The sequence below is a fragment of the Nerophis ophidion genome, linkage group LG08 (genome assembly GCF_033978795.1).
Source record: "Nerophis ophidion isolate RoL-2023_Sa linkage group LG08, RoL_Noph_v1.0, whole genome shotgun sequence".
In the NCBI taxonomy this organism is placed as follows: domain Eukaryota; kingdom Metazoa; phylum Chordata; class Actinopteri; order Syngnathiformes; family Syngnathidae; genus Nerophis; species Nerophis ophidion.
The window spans coordinates 62,769,886-62,790,854 of record NC_084618.1 but is presented as its reverse complement, the minus strand read 5'-3'; the positions used below and the strand labels follow the sequence as shown (position 1 = coordinate 62,790,854).

Below are 20,969 nucleotides of genomic sequence, written 5' to 3'. Positions count from 1 at the left end.
AAACTGGATCACAACATGTATAGTGAAGTGAAGTGATTTATATTTATATAGCGCTTTTTCTCTAGTGACTCAAAGCGCTTTACATAGTGAAACCCAATATCTAAGTTACATTTAAACCAGTGTGGGTGGCACTGGGAGCAGGTGGGTAAAGTGTCTTGCCCAAGGACACAACGGCAGTGACTAGGATGGTGTAAGCAGGGATCGAACCTGCAACCCTCAAGTTGCTGGCACGGCCGCTCTACCAACCGAGCTATACCATCCCGTGTAGCACTTTTCTACCTTCAAGGGGGCAATATCATTACATAAATGCACCATTTTGAATGAAAATACACTTTTTTCCTATTACGCCATTATACAACATTAAATGATAAAAAACACATATTGTATTTTTTTTTTCCAGAAACCCAGTAAAAGGTGCACAATTTTGCTGCATGATTTAAATGGGAAAAAATAGCCCCATCTAGTGGACAAATGTAAACATTGGCAAAACATCGACATCTTATCATAAATGATTGTATTAGTTCATGTTAAAATAAACGTGGGATAATTGTCTTTGGCATGTCATACTAATTCAAGAAACCCATATGAAAATTCCAAACATTTTAAGAAAGCAAATTCCACCAATATTTATTCAACCCAGCCAAAACAGCTTGAAAAAACAAAAGTGAATGGCACAACATATGTCCAGGATCTCTTCAGGGTTAAACGTGTAATTTCAGTCAAGAAAACATAATTAATTCTGCTTTGAGTGACAGACAATGTTTGAAAGACAAACATCGCGGCTCTGCCTCCTCTATAGTGGAGGGTATGAAGTTAAACAGAGCCAAGACAGTCAGGAACTGGAGGTTTATATGACAATGTAATCACGCTCATATGGCAGTGACCACCCAAAGGCGCCCTGAGGTTATTTGTGATTCACAGCGATAATGAGCCTCATCGTTTTTTGCCTGTCACACTATCTCCAAAGAGGCCCAGACTCATCATTTTGTAGCCAGGCGGGATTCAATGAACCGTGCAAAAGTGACCCCCGACTAAAAAAAGAGGGGCTCAACTCCAAATCAAGACACGGCATAAGTTAAGTTTAGACATGGCATTATTCGATCATCAAGTATGAGCAGATAACAGCGAAATTTAATTTCCTGAGTTGAAACTTTGTGTTTCTTGCCATGAATCATCTCATGAAGTCACAGGAACCCAAATGATTGCTGATTGGACACAAAAATGTGTTTTTAATCCTGTGTCCAAGTTCAAGTAAGTCCTATTTGCCTGGCAGTGCAGTCGCCCTCTTTGGTAGAAGTGAAAACAAACCCACACAAAAGGACATATTGACAGTGTAAAATCAAACGCCTTTCATTGCCGGCGCGTTCTCGGGGCTGAGTGCCACCTGCCCGGGTCGATAAGCTCTGCACGGGCAAAGGCGGCGGTGGGAAGGGTCGGACCCGGCACAGCTGAACAGCAGCGGTTCCTGCTGAAGGCGACAGTGTCGACCCCAGGGCGTGTAGGCGGGAAATATGTGGTTGACTTCCCCCATCGTGCCAGAACAACCGATTCCGAGCCTGTGTGACAGGAAAGAAGGAAACAATGGCTGTAATACATGACATATTGAAAAATTATAATAAAATATATAATAGCATCAAAATAACGAGTTAACTCAGGATTAATCACAAAAAATGATTGCATTAATCATGCAGTGGTGTGCTGTCAGGGCCAGCAACGCCTTGTCTGCTGGCGTAAGATAACTAGAAATCATGATCATAATTAAAGATAAAAGTCATTTTTTATTAACTTTCCTTAAATAGCTAAAATTATTCATATTGTTTTCATTACCATGAATTGATTAACGTGGACCCCGACTTAAACAAGTTGAAAAACTTATTCAGGTGTTACCATTTAGTGGTCAATTGTACGGAATATGTAGGAGGCCACGGGGAAGACCCAGGACACGTTGGGAAGACTATGTCTCCCGGCTGGCCTGGGAACGCCTCGGGATCCCCCGGGAAGAGCTAGACGAAGTGGCTGGGGAGAGGGAAGTCTGGGTTTCCCTGCTTAGGCTGTTGCCCCCGCGACCCGACCTCGGATAAGCGGAAGATGATGGATGGATGATGGATGGATGTACTGAACTGTGCAATCTACTAATAAAAGTATCAATTAATCAATCATATTATGCTCTTTCCAGCGCTTTTGTTTTTAGGTTAGAGAGTTTTTATCCATTCAGAATTCTTCGAGCTCATGTTGTCATGCTGTACCAAATCTGCCTGGGGCCTTCCGTGCACTGTTAGTGAACAGACACAAACATTTGACAGACAGTTGCGATAGTCAATCAGATCACAAGTTGTTGTCAGTAATGCCTTTTAGGCTGATATATATTGTGATCTTGTGAGCTAGGTAACATAAGAACTCCATTACCCAGCATGCCACAGTACTGAAGAGCATGCGCAGTAGCCCCGTTTAGGTTGTTAAATGTAGACATGCCTGCACCTGGATGTTTTTGATGAGCACGCTGTGGAGTAAACTCTAAGAACTTAGCCAACACGCCTCGTCTGCATCTTTAACGATTAGACAAGACAACAAATATATTTGCAAGGCCATTTTCAAGAAGGATATATAAAGAGAAACTACATCTTGTGAGACCATGTCGGCCAACCCTAGAAGCTCGAAAGGGTTCTACAAATTGTGAGTTCCGATATTTTATTTCTTCATTTTTTCACGTTTAATATGTGTTGGGCAATTTTAATTTTGCCAGTACCATATGATATGAGCCACCTGCTCAGTGGCCTTGTGGTTAGAGTGTCCGCCCTGAGATCGTTAGGTTGTGAGTTCAAATTCCGGCCGAGTCATAACAAAGACTATAAAAATGGGACCCATTACCTCCCTGCTTGGCACTCAGCATCAAGGGTTGGAATTGGGGGTTGAATCACCAAAAATGATTCCCAGGCATGACCACCGCTGCTGCTCACTACTCCCCTCACCTCCCAGGGGATTAACAAGGGGGTGGGTCAAATGCAGAGGACAAATTTCACCACACCTAGTGTGTGTGTGACAACCATTGGTACTTTGACTTTAACTGAATATGTTTTAATTGCTGATGCGAGTTTATTGTTTTTTTTAAATGCGCCAGAAAATAACCCGTTATGTTCACTGTTGGAAGTGATTCAATGCCCAGTAGTGTGTAGATGTGTTCCTGTATAGTATTTTTCCAGCAATGGTCATGTGGTGACATAAATAATTCTACTATGAGAGGTAATCATTGGACACAGGCTGAAGGCCTAGGTGGGAAACACACGGCCTACCTAGGCCCATAAACATGTATATAAATATGCAGATTAGTCACGCAATTTATTTTGCATACGTCAGTGCAAAGATGAGTGAGGAGATTTCGCTTGCTGTGCTCGCTGGTAAATTTCACTTCAAAATTAACCCACATGGTACTTTAGATCAGTGTTAATTTTGTGAAAATATGTTTGTCTTAGTTAACGCCAACAGCTTATGTTTCCATGACTAAAATAGGTCGATAACGAATCACAACAAATGGTGACGAAAACAATTGACAATTTAGTCTATGAATAAAAAGAAGAGGAACATGCTGATAGACTGAATCCAATCATATATAATTTTGTTTTGGTCGGGTGGGACAAGTTATCCAATCACAGTTGCATGTGGGAGAAGGGCGGTGGACATCTCACCAAGGAGTCCAATTCAAACTACTGTCTTTGTAAGCAAGGTGTTAGGACTTTTTACTGTGAAAACAAGACTGTATTGTAGGGATGTAACAATGAACAGTAATAATGATGACCATGCCAAAACTCCCAACGGTTTGTTTTAGCTTTTTAATTCAAATTATCGAAAAAATGAGATTGATAACTGCACTTTGTTAAACCCACAGACTGAATGGCCCCAGCTCACTAGCTTATCACCATAAATGATTCCCGGGCGCGGCACCGCTGCTGCCCACTGCTCCCCTCAAAGGGGATGGGTCAAATGCAGAGGCCAAATTTCACCACACCTAGTGTGTGTGTGACAATCATTGGTACTTTAACTTAACTTTAACTTGACTGCTAACATGAAAACAGGAGTCATTAACATCTTTCCTCATTAAGAAACAACATACTTCAATCTAAACTTATATAAGTACATTGCTGTCTGAGCAACTAATATATTCAACTCGATGTGACAAAGGTGTTTTTACAGTGCGTTCGAGGACAGCTGAACAGAGTAGGAAGCAATGTCTGCCAGAAACGATGTATACTTAGAGATTATATGTGAATTGTGTGTGAATTATATTTATATAGCGCTTTTCTCTAGTGACTCAAAGCGCTTTACATAGTGAAACCCAATATCTAAGTTACATTTAAACCAGTGTGGGTGGCACTGGGAGCAGGTGGGTAAAGTGTCTTGCCCAAGGACACAACGGCAGTGACTAGGATGACGGAAGCGGGAATCGAACCTGCAACCCTCAAGTTGCTGGCACGGCCGCTCTACCAACCGAGCTATGCCGCCCTATGTTTAGCACTTTTCATTTAAATGGGTATTAAAGTGCTACGGTACAAATCAAGATTTAAAACAATACACGTTTAGCTTTTTGTTTTTTTAAATTAAAATGGGGATAGGTTGATTGGCAACACTAAATTGGCCTTCGTGTGTAAATATGAGTGTGAATGTTGTCTATCTGTGTTGGCCCTGCGATGAGGTGGCGACTTGTCCAGGGTGTACGACGCCTTCCGCCCGATGGATGGATGTATTTATTGATTTACATTTCTGAAATTTTTAAACCACATGAAGCTCATGTACAGTGCATTATTTTTACAGCATAGGACTCATAAATGCAGAAATGACAAGGTACAGTATATGCATGCATGGAGCTCATCTCTCACCTGGTGAACACTTCAGGGTTGTTGAGGCGTGGAAAGAGCGAGGGCTCACACACTAGGGTGGACCGTGCACACACACTTACACACGACTGACCGAGGGGACCCAAGTGCACCCTTAGAGCACTTTCTGGAAGCCACGTGGTGACAGATGCAGTGCAGAAACTCTGGAGGGAGCAAGATCATAAATATCAGATAAATTACATGTAACCTTTTAGCACAAAATAATGACATATGGTAAGTATTGATTTATTATTGGTACAATGGCAGCTATGTGGCTACAGCTTTTACCTGCTGAGTGATATAATGATGAAGCCGCTCCAACATTCCCTCACAAGAGAACTCTCTTGGCGTTAGAGGCTTCACCTGCAAAAGGAAACTATGTTAATCAGTGCTGTTTTCATTTGAAAAACAAAATAGTGGAGCACTATCATTTTTAAAAACAACTGCACTCTATTTTGCCATGACACATTAACTGTTTACTGTAGCATGTAAAAAAGTAAAATATATATATATATATATATATATATATATATATATATATATATATATATATATACACACACACACAAAAACAGTGAAGTTGGCACGTTGTGTAATTCGTAAATAAAAACAGAAAACAATGACTTGCAAATCCTTTTCAACTTAAATTTAATTGAATAGACTGCAAAGACAAGATAATATATATATTGATGTTCGAACTGAGAAACTTAACTTTTTTGCAAATAGTCATTAACTTAGAATTTAATGGCAGCAACACACAAAAAAGTTGGCATTTTTACCACTGTGTTACATGGCCTTTCCTTTTAACAACACTCAGTAAACCTTTGGGAAGTGAGGAGACACATTTTTTAAGCTTTTCAGGTGGCATTCTTTCCCATTCTTGCTTGATGTACAGCTTAAGTTGTTCAACAGTCCGGGGTCTCTTTTGTGGTATTTTACGCTTCACAATGTGCCACACATTTTCAATGGGAAACAGGTCTGGACTACAGGCAGGCCAGTCTAGTACCCACACTCTTTTACTACATTTCATGGAACCTGCTTTTATACCCAATCATGACATGCACCTGTTCCCAATTAGCATGCTTATCTGTGGGTTGTTCCAAACAAGTGTTTGATGAGCAGTCCTCAACTTTTTCAGTCTTTTTTGCCAATTGTGCCAGCTTTTTTTAAACATGTTGCAGGCATCAAATTCCAAATGAGCTAATATTTGCAAAAAAATATGTTTTTCAGTTCGAACGTTAAGTATCTTGTCTTTGCAGTCTATTCAATTGAATATAAGTTGAAAAGGATTAGCAAATCATTGTATTCTGTGTTCATTTAAGATTTAATCATCGTGTCACTGGTTTTGGGTTTTGTATATATATATATATATATATATATATATATATATATATGGGCCAAGCGGTGTGCAGCTTTAGCGGTCGCGGAGGCAAAAACTCGGACATGGGAAGAGTTCGGGGAAGCCATGGAAAACGACTTCCGGACGGCTTCGAAGCGATTCTGGACCACCATACGGCGCCTCAGGAAGGGGAAGCAGTGCACTATCAACACCGTGTATGGTGCGGATGGTGTTCTGCTGACTTCGACTGCGGATGTTGTGGATCGGTGGAGGGAATACTTCGAAGACCTCCTCAATCCCACCAACACGTCTTTCTTTGAGGAAGCGGTGCCTGGGGAATCTGTGGTGGACTCTCCTATTTCTGGGGCTGAGGTCGCTGAGGTAGTTAAAAAGCTCCTCGGCGGCAAGGCCCCGGGGGTGGAAGAGATCCGCCCGGAGTTCCTTAAGGCTCTGGATGCTGTGGGGCTGTCTTGGTTGACAAGACTCTGCAGCATCGCGTGGACATCGGGGGCGGTACCTCTGGATTGGCAGACCGGGGTGGTGGTCCCTCTCTTTAAGAAGGGGGACCGGAGGGTGTGTTCCAACTATCGTGGGATCACACTCCTCAGCCTTCCCGGTAAGGTTTATTCAGGTGTACTGGAGAGGAGGCTACGCCGGATAGTCGAACCTCGGATTGAGGAGGAACAGTGTGGTTTTCGTCCTGGTCGTGGAACTGTGGACCAGCTCTATACTCTCGGCAGGGTTCTTGAGGGTGCATGGGAGTTTGCCCAACCAGTCTACATGTGCTTTGTGGACTTGGAGAAGGCATTCGACCGTGTCCCTCGGGAAGTCCTGTGGGGAGTGCTCAGAGAGTATGGGGTATCGGAATGTCTTATTGTGGCAGTCCGTTCCCTGTACGATCAGTGTCAGAGCTTGGTCCGAATTGCTGGCAGTAAGTCGGACACGTTTCCAGTGAGGGTTGGACTCCGCCAAGGCTGTCCTTTGTCACCGATTCTGTTCATAACTTTTATGGACAGAATTTCTAGGCGCAGCCAAGGCGTTGAGGGGTTCCGGTTTGGTGGCCACGGGATTAGGTCTCTGCTTTTTGCAGATGATGTAGTCCTAATGGCTTCATCTGGCCGGGATCTTCAGCTCTCACTGGATCGGTTCGCAGCCGAGTGTGAAGCGACCGGAATGAAAATCAGCACCTCCAAGTCCGAGTCCATGGTTCTCGCCCGGAAAAGGGTGGAGTGCCATCTCCGGGTTGGGGAGGAGACCCTGCCCCAAGTAGAGGAGTTCAAGTACCTAGGAGTCTAGTTCACGAGTGGGGGAAGAGTGGATCGTGAGATCGACAGGCGGATCGGTGCGGCGTCTTCAGTAATGCGGACGTTGTATCGATCCGTTGTGGTGAAGAAGGAGCTGAGCCGGAAGGCAAAGCTCTCAATTTACCGGTCGATCTACGTTCCCATCCTCACCTATGGTCATGAGCTTTGGGTCATGACCGAAAGGATAAGATCACGGGTACAAGCGGCCGAAATGTGTTTCCTCCGCCGGGTGGCGGGGCTCTCCCTTAGAGATAGGGCGAGAAGCTCTGCCATCCGGGAGGAACTCAAAGTAAAGCCGCTGCTCCTCCACATCGAGAGGAGCCAGATGAAGTGGTTCGGGCATCTGGTCAGGATGCCACCCGAACGCCTCCCTAGGGATGTGTTTAGGGCACTTCCAGCTGGTAGGAGGCCACGGGGAAGACCCAGGACACGTTGGAAAGACTATGTCTCCCGGCTGGCCTGGGAACGCCTCGGGATCCCCCGGGAAGAGCTAGACGAAGTGGCTGGAGATAGGGAAGTCTGGGCTTCCCTGCTTAGGCTGCTGCCCCCGCGACCCGACCTCGGATAAGCGGAAGATGATGGATGGATGGATGGATATATATATATATATATATATATATATATATATATATATATATATATATATATATATATATATATATATATATATATATATATATATGTGTATATGTATATATATATATATATATGTGTATATGTATATATACATATATATATATATATATATATATATGTATATATTCATATATATATATACATATATATGTATATATTATGTATGTGTGTGTATATATATGCATGTGTGCGTGTATATATGTACAGTATATGTACGTGTGTGTGTGTGTGTGTATGTATGTATGTGTGTATATATATATATATATATATATATATATATATATATATATATATATATATATATATATATATATGTATACATGTGTTTGTGTGTATATATATTTATATATATATATGTATATATGTGTGTGTATATATGTATATATATATGCACACAAACCACAATATATATACAACGAACAAACAAAAATATGCAAGTATACTGTGTGTGTGTGTGTGTGTGTGTGTGTGTGTGTATATATATATATATATATATATATATATATATATATATATATATATATATATTATGTATGTTTTTTTTGGGGGGGGGTATCTCACACAGTTGTTGTCGGGCAGAGTGTGACAAAATGTGTGCCATGGGCAAATCGGTCATCGCCAAAAACACGATAAGGATTACAATACAAATGTAATCATGAATTTAAATATTTGAATAACTATAGCTATCTGACTTTAAGGTATACAATACACACTTTTCAATATTTAATGATATTGAAAACTACAGCATACCCTAATAATTTTTGAAATAATTTAACTGTATGTTTATTATTGTGCTTTTGTATTTGCAATACATTATTCAGACAAATAGATACAAACATTGAAATAATAAAATCTATTTTGGTAGATATTGTTTTGTATCATGACATGTTTTCAATACCAATATTCATATTTTTTTACACTTGTATTTTTGTTGTGTGTTTTACTGGTTTTTATTTTTAAGAGTTTTTTTCACATTCACTTCCCTTTTTACAATTGTGTTTCCTGTTTGGCAGTTTTGCTTGTTTTTGTAACATTTTCAAACCATTGGCAGTGTTTTGACTTGGTGAAGGGATGCATGTGGGTGGACAAAACCATAAAAAAGAGAATAGCGAATGTTGAAAATAAAAACCTCTGACACACAAACAGAATAACATGGTACAAAAATATGAATACTGGCATCGAAAATGTCATGATGCGAAAAAATGTCCACCAAAATGATTGTCTTTTTTCAATGTTCATAAATGCCAATGCAAATATAACTTTTCTACAATGTCAGTTTTTTTCCCCCGACACCAAATCTTAGTGTTTTGGCGCCATAAAAATCGCGGGGCTTTACGCACAGCGCATTACCTCTGTCCGGAGAAGTTCCTTGACGGCTTCCCGCACTTGCGTCTTGTTAGTGGCATCCACCGTCCATACGTGAGGTTTACCAATGAAATCTTCAGCATACGGGTGCTGAGAGGAGATCTGTGATTCAAAAGATGCTCCCTTTTGTTATAAAATATCAAATCCATTAATGCTTTCTACTTAAACATGGACCTGTCTTGTTGTGGGTTTGCCTTTGTAGAATTCGTTATTGTCTGAAGAGTGAGGCGGATATAGACGCGGTTGGAGGAAAACGCAGCCCAGAGCGACGGCCTCGATGGGAGCAGGACCCTCGTAGGGGAAACCAAGACCTACAAACACCTGAAACAAACAGCGGGTATGTTCTTATACATGTCATTTTAGAGGTGGCACCGTCATCATGTGTCTGACCTTTGCCCTGCGGAGTAGTCGCAGGAAGTGTTGCTGAGAGAGCAGGCCGTGGTTAATCACAGAACTGGGCAAGGTGGAGACATGTCCTGGAGGCTGGTAGACAGTTGCATGGGTCTGCATCTCTTCACTAATCACCTGTAAATATTCAGATTTTCCCTGAAATATTCACACACGAGAAAAGAATATCAGGATCTATGGAGTATTTGTGGCAAAACTCAACATGTCATTGCATTACCTGCCACATGTACTCTTGTTTGCCATAGATGACTGCCATTTTCTCCTTCCTAATGAGGTCAGATTCCTGCTCCATTGCTGCCTCCTCACTGACAAAGCCCAGGAAGGAATTATCAGGCGTATGTGCTACATAGAAAAATAAAAATCCATGTCATAACACTAGAGGTGGGAGAGATGAAGAAATATACGCTTGTCAAAAGTTGATCGGTGGGGTTAAAGGTCACATGCGGTCAAATTTTTTACAAGTTCAAAGAAGAAGTCAAACGTCACATATTTTGGGGTGATATCTGGACATCAAAGAAAAGATCATAGGTCAAATACTGTTTAGGGCAGGTCTGTTCAACGGGTGGCACGCGGGCCACATCCGGCCTGCCAAAGCTTTTCATTTGGCCCGCTGAACATTAACCAAATAGACTTGATGAAACCATTTAAACTATGGTTTCTCACGTATGCAGTACTCTCGCCACCCTCCACCCCGCAATGTGTCATTATGAAGCAGCAGTGGGGTAAAAAGAAGAACACTATGCATTCAACTTATGTGGGCCTACCGAGGATGTCGTGGTGGTTTGTGCAGCCCTTTGAGACACTAGTGATTTAGGGCTATATAAGTAAACATTGATTGATTGATTGAACTCTAAAAAAAAAAAAACTAATAAATTGTGACAATCAGACTATTAACAATGACTGGACAACAAAGTAAGAATGTTCTGCACCGAGCAAGTGCTCAAGTCATTGTTTCATACCGGATCTTTTCAGCGACGGAGAGTGTTCAAGACAAGATGCAACGATGATAGAAATCCGCACGGGTAAGCTTCATCACTAAGCTTGGTCAAATGTACAAACCCCGTTTTCAAATGAGTTGAGAAATTGTGTTAGAGGTAAATAAAAACTGAATACAATGATTTGCAAGTCATTTTCAACCCATATTCAATTGAATGCACTACAAAGACAAGATATTTGATGTTCAAACTCATAAACTTTATTTTTGTTTTTTGCAAATAATAATTCACTTAGAATTTCATGGCTGCAACACGTGCCAAAGTAGTTGGGAAAGGGCATGTTCACCACTGTGTTACATCACCTTTTCTTTTAACAACACTCAAATGTTTGGGAACTGAGGAAACTAATTGTTGAAGCTTTGAAAGTGGAAGTCTTTACCATTTTTGCTTGATGTACAGCTTAAGTTGTTCAACTTAGAATTTCATGGCTGCAATACGTGCCAAAGTAGTTGGGAAAGGGCATGTTCACCACTGTGTTACATCACATTTTCTTTTAACAACACTCAATAAACGTGTGGGAACTGAGGAAACTAATTGTTAAAGCTTTGAAAGTGAAATTCTTTCCCATTCTTGTTTTATGTAGAGCTTCAGTCATTCAACAGCCCAGGGTCTCTGCTGTCGTATTTTACGCTTCATTATGCGTCACACATTTTCGATGGGAGACAGGTCTGGACTGCAGGCGGGCCAGGAAAGTACCCGCATTCTTTTTTTACGAAGCCCCGCTGTTCTAACACGTGCTGAATGTGGCTTGGCATTGTCTTGCTGAAATAAGCAGGGGCGTCCATGAAAAAGACGGCGCTTAGATGGTAGCATATGTTGTTCCAAAACCTGTATGTACCTTTCAGCATTAATGGTGCCTTCACAGATGTGTAAGTTGCCCATGCCTTGGGCACTAATGCACCCCCATACCATCACAGATGCTGGATGGTTCGCTTCCCCTTTGGTCCGGATGACACGATGTGGAATATTTCCAAAAACAATTTGAAATGTGGACTGGTAAGACCACAGAACACTTTTCCACTTTGCATCAGTCCATCATAGATGATCTCGGCCCCAGGGAAGCCGGCGGCATTACTGGATGTTGATAAATGGCCTTCGCTTTGCATACTAGAGCTTTAACTTGCACTTATAGATGTAGCGACAATCTGTATTTAGTGACAGTGTTTTTTTTAAGTGTTTCTGAGCCCATGTGGTGATATCCTTTAGAGATTGATGTCGGTTTTTGATACAGTGCCGTTTGAGGGATCGAAGGTCAGAGTCATTCAATGTTGGTTTCCGGCCATGCCGCTTACGTGGAGTGATTTCTCCAGATTTTCTGAACCTTTTTCATGATATTATGGACCGTAGATGTTGAAATCCCTAAATTTCTTGCAATTGCACTTTGAGAAACATTCTTAAACTGTTGGACTATTTGCTCACGCCGTTGTGGACAAAGGGGTGTACCTCGCCCCATCCTTCCTTGTGAAAGACTGAGCATTTTTCGGAAAGCTGTTTTTATACCCAATCATGGCACCCAACTGTTCCCAATTAGCCTGCACACCTGTGGGATGTTCCAAGTAAGTGTTTGATGAGCTTTCCCCAACTGTATCAGTATTTATTGCCACCTTTCCCAACTTCTTTGTCACGTGTTGCTGGCATCAAATTCTAAAGTCAATGATTGTTTGCAAAAAAAAAAAAAAAAAAATGTTTATCAGTTTGAACATCAAATATGTTGTCTTTGGAGCATATTCAAGAATTTGCAAAGGATTTGCAAATCATTGTATTCCATTTATATTTACATCTAACACAATTTCCCAAATCCTATGGAAACGGGATTTGTAAGCAGATGTGCATAAAGATATTTATTTTGTTTTGTATTGAGACTCCTGACTTCATGATGTCTTTTGTATTTGTGGTGGTGTTATTTGTCTGAGAGTAATTCTGGGCAATCAGAGCTTGTTTAATACGAAGAAAAAGTAATTATAATCTCAAAGGAACTGAGCTCTTTAATAAATCAAGATCTACAGTAAAACAGGGACCATGGAAGGAAGCATTTCAATCAAAAGTGTTAGTTTATAGAACAACCTTGACAGCGGAACAAAATAATGTAAATATCCTACTGTATTTAAAATAATTTGATGAAAAGATATGATTTGGAGTCAGTTGTTGGTTCCATGTTTGGTTATATTGTTTTATGTTATCAATCAATGTTTTATGTTATAAAATATGTATGTTATGAACATAGAAGAGTTTTTTGTTGTGATCCGCTTCCCTGATCACATTTTGATTTCGGTTTTTGAGTCCTTTTGTATTCTTGGTTTGTTTTGGACTCTTGCGGTACTTAGTTTTTGCACTTCCTTGTTTGTTCTGTTACCATGGTTTCGCATTTGTTCCACCTGCTCTGCTTTGACGCGCACCTGTGGTAATTGTTTACTTCCTTATTTAAGCCTGTCTACTCCCCTGATTCAGTCTGGATCCTTTGTTTGCGGTAAGCAACTTTCACGTGGTTATCTTCCTATGTCTTGTTCCGTGCTAAGTTTTATCTTAGCTTCCCGTGCGCAGGCACGCTACCTTTTGGACTCTGTGACTCCGTGCTAGTTAGCTTTAGCTTCCCGTGCGTTCGGCACGCGCCTTTCTTTTGCTCATTTCATCTGCTTTGTACCAGTGTAATCATCATTTTTGTATTAAACTCAAGCTCTTACCTGCCATTCTCGTCCGATGAGGTCCTCTTGCATCTTGGGGTGACTAAAAGCGCATCACTATGCGTGTTCCACGTGACAGTTTTGCTTAAATAGTATTTTAAATTCAACAACAAATGTGAATGGGGACAGATATAAGTTTTACTTATTTCTGCTCCTTTTCATTCATGATTTATTGTAAAGTCATGTCGATTGTTTTGTTTAACCTTGAATGAATGAAATAAAATACAAAACAAAACAAACTTTTCTAAGTACGAAAGCCGTTCAAGAACCAATTAAGTCCGGAGATCGAGGCACCACTGTAAATACCTCTGGTTGCTTTTTTAAAATGTTGGTCGCGCTACTTAAAACTCAAGCGTGTTACACTCGTCATGCTGTTTTTACAATTAAATCATCAGCAGCATTATTGCTGGCTGAGCAGTTTGCACCTTAGCACTATTATGACATGGGTTCTGTCATTGATGAGTTGTGCCATATTACTTATTAATGTATGAAAATATAGTCAGAGAGAGGTACATTTTCCATTCTACTTTCTCATGCATGCTAAACCATTATTAAAATCAACATTTTGTAGCTGTACTTTTACTTAAATGGGAGTTGTTTAAAGGTTTTCAAAGTGAAACGAGCCTCCTTCGAAGATTAGAAGACTTCATGGGAGCGACAGAAGAACTCCCTTGGTGCTCTGAGTGCATCTGTCTGAAGCAGCCTCAGAAACCTTGGGCTTGTGTTTGATCAGTCAATGTCTTTGGAGTGTCACTGCCGTCAACTGACCAAAAATTGTTTTTATCGTCTAAGAAATATTTCTTAAGTGAGAAAGTCAACGCTAAAGAGACTTCAGACTTTTCAAACAAAATGCGGCAGCCAGACTTTTGACCGGTGCCCATATCACCCCCGTTTTATCCAGTCTTCATTGGCTTCCGGTTGAATTCCGCATTAAGATTTTTGTCCTGACATTCCATGCATTGCATGGTGGGGCCTCTCAATACGTCACTGACTTATGTCCCTACTCTTCAGGGCGCAGCCTTCGGTCTTCAGACCAGGGTCTTCTAAAGATCCCAAAAAACAGTTTTAAAACCTGTGGAGACCTGGCATTCCATTCTATAGCTTCCAGACTCTGGAACAATTTGCACCAGTTCCTCTGTGATCTTGACTAAGTTGAAACTTTTAAAAGTTTTTAAAACTTCTCTTGTTAGTAAATCTTTTAGTTAATGCACATTTCAGCTATCAATTTTAATCCACTTTGTATCCTTTTTATGATGTTGCCCATGTTTTTTTAATTGAATTGTTGTTTTACTTCACCTATGTTTTGTACAGCGATTTGTGATTTTATCTGTGAAATTTTTTTTTATAAATAAAATGTACTTACTTACAGCAGCTTGAGAAAAATAAAGAAAAAATATATTTTTCAAACTTCCTATGCTCACTTCATTGTTTGTTCCTACTGTACGTGGAGTAAGTAAACAGAGAGATAATACAGCGCACAATTCAACCAAAATAAATAACACTTTTTTCAACAAAATTGAAAATAAATATTTTTTTAGCTCTCGTGAAGGTGATAAAGTAAAAGGTGATTTTTTTTTGTCATGCGAAATTCTAAAGTAGGTTTGGGTGAGCAATGCAGTAAGCATGGCGCACAAATCCATCTGCTGGAAGAAATGAGGACTCTCCACATATAAGACGCTCACCGGCTGTTTGTTCCTGCAGGCAGCTGTCCTCCAACACACCGACAGAGGTGCGAGGGATGAGTATTTATCTAAGTGATGCAGGAATGTGCCAATCATCACGTTCCATTTTTGCTAACATTTGTGGCGTGTGTGGGCCTTTCTAGCCAAGCTGTCAGACGAGGAATCGTCACAACAGAAGCACAGTTTCCCTTCAAGCGTCTTCATCAAAAACAACTATCTTCCTCTCCCTGACTCGCCATATAAACTGTGCGCTAACACGTATCTCTCTCTCCAACAGGACAAATAAACATGTGCTCGGCTGAGGGATGAAGAGCGTCTCTCGGCTGCGTCCAGCTTGTCTCCATCCCCCGGCAGGATGGGAAAGGTGACATGGAGAGGAGAGAGAATGAAAGGTCTGTCTGGGCACCCGGTAGATTTAACCTCGCTCGCCATTAATCTTGAGAATGCCTAAAAGTGTATACTCATCATGGATTGATACAGTATGTGTGTGCAACGTATTTTAGATTTCGTGGTAAAGCAATTCCAGACACCTCGTAATAGTAGTAAGGGGATAAAGATGCTATTGGTTTCAGGTACATCACTATTGGAATGTACCTGCGTGGCGCAGTGGTAGAGTGGCCGTGCGCAACCCGAGGGTCCCTGGTTCAATCCCCACCTAGTACCAACCTCGTCACGTCCGTTGTGTCCTGAGCAAGACACTTCACCCTTGCTCCTGATGGGTGCTGGTTAGCGCCTTGCATGGCAGCTCCCTCCATCAGTGTGTGAATGTGTGTGTGAATGGGTAAATGTGGAAGTAGTGTCAAAGCGCTTTGAGTACCTTGAAGGTAGAAAAGCGCTATACAAGTACAACCCATTTATCATTTATTTATTACCTACTAGGGTTGTACGGTATGCCTGTATTAGTATAGTACCGTGATATTAATGAATCAAATTTGGTACTATACCGCCTCTAAAAAGTAATACCATGGGAGGATCTGAAGGAACTCTCCTGAAGGAATCAATAAAGTACTATCTATCTTTCTACACCTGACATCCACTGTAATTATACCAAGTCCAGGAGCATATCTAGTCAATACTACTTTGAGTACATTTTATTTTAAATGATAAATAAATAAATGGGTTGTACTTGTATAGCGCTTTTCTACCTTCAAGGTACTCAAAGCGCTTTGACACTACTTCCACATTTACCCATTCACACACACATTCACACACTGATGGAGGGAGCTGCCATGCAAGGCGCCAACCAGCACCCATCAGGAGCAAGGGTGAAGTGTCTTGCTCAGGACACAACGGACGTGACGGGGTTGGTACCAGGTGGGAATTGAACCCGGGACCCTTAAAACGTATATTATGTTTATATAATATCAATAATTCATTACAACATTGATATTGATTCCTTTTTTTTTTCACAATGACAATTATAAAGGAGACAACACCCTGCATGGCAGTTTTGTGTTATTACAGTCAACATAACCACTTGTTCGCATCATATTTTCACCAGTTTAGGGTTTTGTTCCACTTTTTAATGTTTTTATAAAAATGTTCATAGTATTTGTAGACTGTACCATAGGCCAATAAAAAATTAGCTGCTGGCTGCAAATGGCACAATGCTCACCAATCAATAAATCAAAGTTGATTTATATAGCCCTAAATCACAAGTGTCTCAAAGGGCTGCACAAGCCACAACGACAACCTCAGCTCAGATCCCGCATGATAATGTATAACTTATTTAACACTTTATTATATTTTGGATCCCTGAGATTTATTTATTTTTTTTAACTGTTATTGCTCATAAAATAATAATGTCTCAAAATCTGTGTTGTTGTCGTTGACTTCTCCATCCATTTTCTACCGCTTGTATTTAAGGCCAATTTAATAGTCCACTTTGAAAAGTTTGTTTGTGAAAAATATTGTATGTATTATGTTTTCGCCATAACAAAAGAGCATAAAACATACAATTAAAACGTACATCGACATATCTGAATTTGATTTGGATATTTAAATGTTAAAACAATAATAATTATAGTGTATGAATTATTTTTAACATTTTTATGACTGAGACCCTTCCGGGCTCCTAGCACCAAACTTGAGAGGAGCCCTAAAAGTAAAAAAAATTTAAAAATCTATTTATTGTATTGGTTTTCTAAATTAAAAGTATCAAAATGTTTCGATTTTTCAGTTTGTAGCCTTCAGATCGATATGGATATCGACTGTAACGAAACCAAACATTTGGTCAATAATGCAGTGATTAGATCAATATAATTTACCACAACATATTTTTTGGGCATTTTTGTTATTGTTTACAAACTCAAGAAACCCATCCATCCATCCATTTTCTACCGCTTATTCCCTTTCGGGGGCGCTGGCGCCTATCTCAGCTACAATCGGGCGGAAGGCGGGGTACACCCTGGACAAGTCGCCACCTCATCGCAGGGCCAACAAGTATTTTTTTTTCTCTTTAGTTCATTTGCACTTTTGACTTTACTATAAATTATGTGTGTAATAAAAGAAATAAGGAGATAATTCAAATAGCAAATGATATTGGCAAATTACAGTTATGATCAAGAATGTAATCATGCCAAGTCTGCCAAACATTTTAATTATGAACAATGGTATGGCCAGGACTGCCCTTGCAACTACTTGGTTTTGGATTGATACCAAAATGTGAAGTATCGCCCAAAACTAATGTAATGTATCCAAACATTACATTTTACCAGAAGTGTAGAAGGAACCATGTTACAACAAAAAGTAACCAGCTATTAACAGTAAATTAATAAATAGATTAATAATAGTTTTGAGAGAATAATACAAGAGACCCAATGTGTTTCTGCATACGTCAGCAGCTAAATTTCATTTTGAAAGGCTTCTATTATCCTTTATACCGTATTTCCTTGAATTGCTGCCGGGGCGCTAATTAATTTAAAACCTCTCCTCATTCCTGTGCTTACTAAAGGCATGCCGTAAAAGTAAGCATGCGCTAATTATTTTAAAACCTCTTCTCACTCTGGCACTTACCAAAGGCATGCAGTAAACATTTGAGTGTGATGTAAGCTTCGACCTTAAATCCTACTGAATAGCTCCTAATCTTCTTCCCTTTATGCGAGTTCAAATTACCGGTTTTGAAATCAGCCTCCTCCATTTTTAAAATGATGACAGGGGAAGTGTCACTCGTGACATCACAAGTTTGACCAGGCGGTAATACTAAGCATGCGCTAATTATTTTACAAAGCGAGTTTGACCCGGCAGTAAATCAAGGCATGCGCATAGTATATGCCCTGTAGCAATTTAAGGAAATACAGTATGCCAAAATATATTTTGTGATATGTATTGCAATATAGATTTTCTGCCATATTGCCCAGGTAGAAATAAGTTCTGTGTGGCCATACACACTTACGGAACATGGTCATGTACTGCAAAGGGTGGAGGCCCCAGCTGCCCCACAGTGTCTTATAGCCTTGACTGCGTGCATAACTTCCCAAGTTAAAGGCCGGCTCAGTGCCAAACGAATCCAGGATTCTGAAGCGACACCTAAAGTGCAAAAATGACAAAATGATATTAGTATAATAAAACAGTGTGTCTCAAATAGTGGGTTGGGGCCCACTGGAAGGTCACGAGCAGCAAGGGAGATTTTCATAATTTGTGTCCCCGCTCTAGTATTCATGTTGGAGCGATACACTACTTTTGCAGCCATGTGGCAGCCGTGCTCAATCTATTCAACAGGCTCCCTGTTCAATCCAGTAGAAGTAGTAAGTACACAAGAACACATGCGTACCGAGCTAACATAGACGAAAAAATTAAGAAGACTATGACAGGAATGAAAAAAAAAAAAGGCATCAGTGGAAAATACAGATAATGTAACACACACAGTGTGTTGTTCAGGTAAATAAATAAATACTATATTATCAAGTTCTCATTCTAATAGTCAACAAATCCAGGCGAGCCGTGTAAATTGAGAAGAACTGCTATAGAAGATGTTTTTTGATGAAGGTTTGGAAGAAACTACAAATACTTTGTCGTAGACAACCACAATGTATCCCTCATGATGTGAGCATTGTGCTGTGTGTCTTGGCAGCGCACCTTAGCTGTTTTTTGTTATGTCCTCAGTTTGTCGGGGTTGTTGTTTTTTTAGTTAACATTGGGAGATAAGGCATTTTTATACTCTGCTTTAACAATGTCCATCGGCAAATTCAATTCGCAATTCAATTGAATTCAATTATACCATCCATTTTCTACCGCTTGTTCCTCTCAGGGTCCCGGCGGTCATGGAGCCTATCCCAGGTTCACTCGAGCGCAAAGTTGCCACACCCCATTGCAGGGCCCTAATTCAATTCAATTTAATTAAATAATTTTTATTTAATTTGACCCAATCCGAAACGATCCAGTATGTTCGGTTTAATTTAATTTAATTTTCTGTACTGCTTATCCTGTTCATAGTTAGGGGAGGTGGAGCCATTATCCCAGCTGGCATGGAATGTGTTTTGTTGTGTACTGTGTTCTGTTGTATATAATTGTGTATTATTTTATTTAGTAATATTTTTTATTAATTGTGTATATTATTTTATTTTAGTATGTGTTATTTTTGTTTAGATAAAATGTTGCCGCTTGCTCAATTCAGGTTTGAATGAAACTGGAGTTTATCCCTGATTTTTTATTTTTTATTTTAGTTAGTTCCGTTTAATTTGAAAAAATATGATCAAACTAGTGTAATTTTGGTACTGGTACGGGTATCAAAATTATTTACATACTTTTTGGTACTTTTCTAAATAAAGGGGACCACAATAAATAGCATTATTGGCTTTATTTTAACAAAAAATCTTATCTTATTTTAACATATGTTTCTTATTGCAAGTTTGTCCTTAAATAAAATACCGAACGTACAAGACAACTTGTCATTTTGTAGTAAGTAAGCAAACAAAGGCTCCTAATTTAGTCTGTTGCCATATGCAGTAACATATTGTGTCATTTTCCATTCATATATTTTTTCAAAATTATTAGGACAAATGGTAGAAAATTAGTTATTAATCTACCGGTACTTGTTCATTTACTGTTAATATTTGCTTACTTTCTTTTTCAAAATGTTCTATCTACACTTCTGTTAAAATACAATCACTTATTCTTCAGTTGTTTGGATGCTTTTACATTAGTTTTGGATGATACCACAAATTTGGGTATCAATCCGATACCAAGTTGTCACAGGATCATACATTGGTCATATTCAAAGTCCTCATGTGTCCAGGGACATATTTTCTGAGTTTATAAACATAATATAATTTTTTTTTAAACGAAAGAGGTTGTGATGCCAAAAAATATTGACATAATCATAGTAGTATCAACTAGATCCGCTCATGTACTTGGTATCATTACAGTGGATGCTAGGTGTGGATCCACCAATGGCATTTGTTTACATTTTAACGCCGGTGAACTTTGGTGTGTTGTGAACCATGTTTAGCTATTCCACGTCCTGCAGGGATGATACTTGTAAAAAACTTACTTTATTTGTCGCCATAGAGGCGAGAATTAGTGATTAAAGAATTAGCTAAAACACTGCAGACTGTGGCTAGACTTTAGCCGCTAGCTGACTAGCCATGTCTTAAAGCACCTCTTCCTGAGGGCTGTTCTCCCTTTTCTGTCTACACACTGTGTATGCTTGTAAGTACTCTGTGTGTGTGTGTGTGTGTACTATCGAACATG

The 20,969-nt window shown here is 39.9% G+C and overlaps 1 protein-coding gene across 1 annotated transcript in view; it reads right to left on the bottom strand.

The window, feature by feature from the left end:
• Positions 1-546: 546 nt before the first annotated feature.
• Positions 547-20,969, bottom strand: part of LOC133558451 (alpha-1,6-mannosylglycoprotein 6-beta-N-acetylglucosaminyltransferase B-like) — a 34,923-nt gene continuing 14,500 nt past the window's right edge. Inside the window, exons 10-17 of the mRNA XM_061909832.1 lie at positions 18,673-18,806; positions 10,138-10,262; positions 9,903-10,058; positions 9,687-9,833; positions 9,498-9,614; positions 5,157-5,231; positions 4,872-5,032; positions 547-1,556 (exon numbers count right to left, since the gene is read on the bottom strand). Coding sequence (XP_061765816.1) covers positions 1,340-1,556; positions 4,872-5,032; positions 5,157-5,231; positions 9,498-9,614; positions 9,687-9,833; positions 9,903-10,058; positions 10,138-10,262; positions 18,673-18,806 — 1,132 coding nt within the window. The 3' untranslated portion in view covers positions 547-1,339. The remainder of the gene's footprint in view (positions 1,557-4,871; positions 5,033-5,156; positions 5,232-9,497; positions 9,615-9,686; positions 9,834-9,902; positions 10,059-10,137; positions 10,263-18,672; positions 18,807-20,969) is intronic.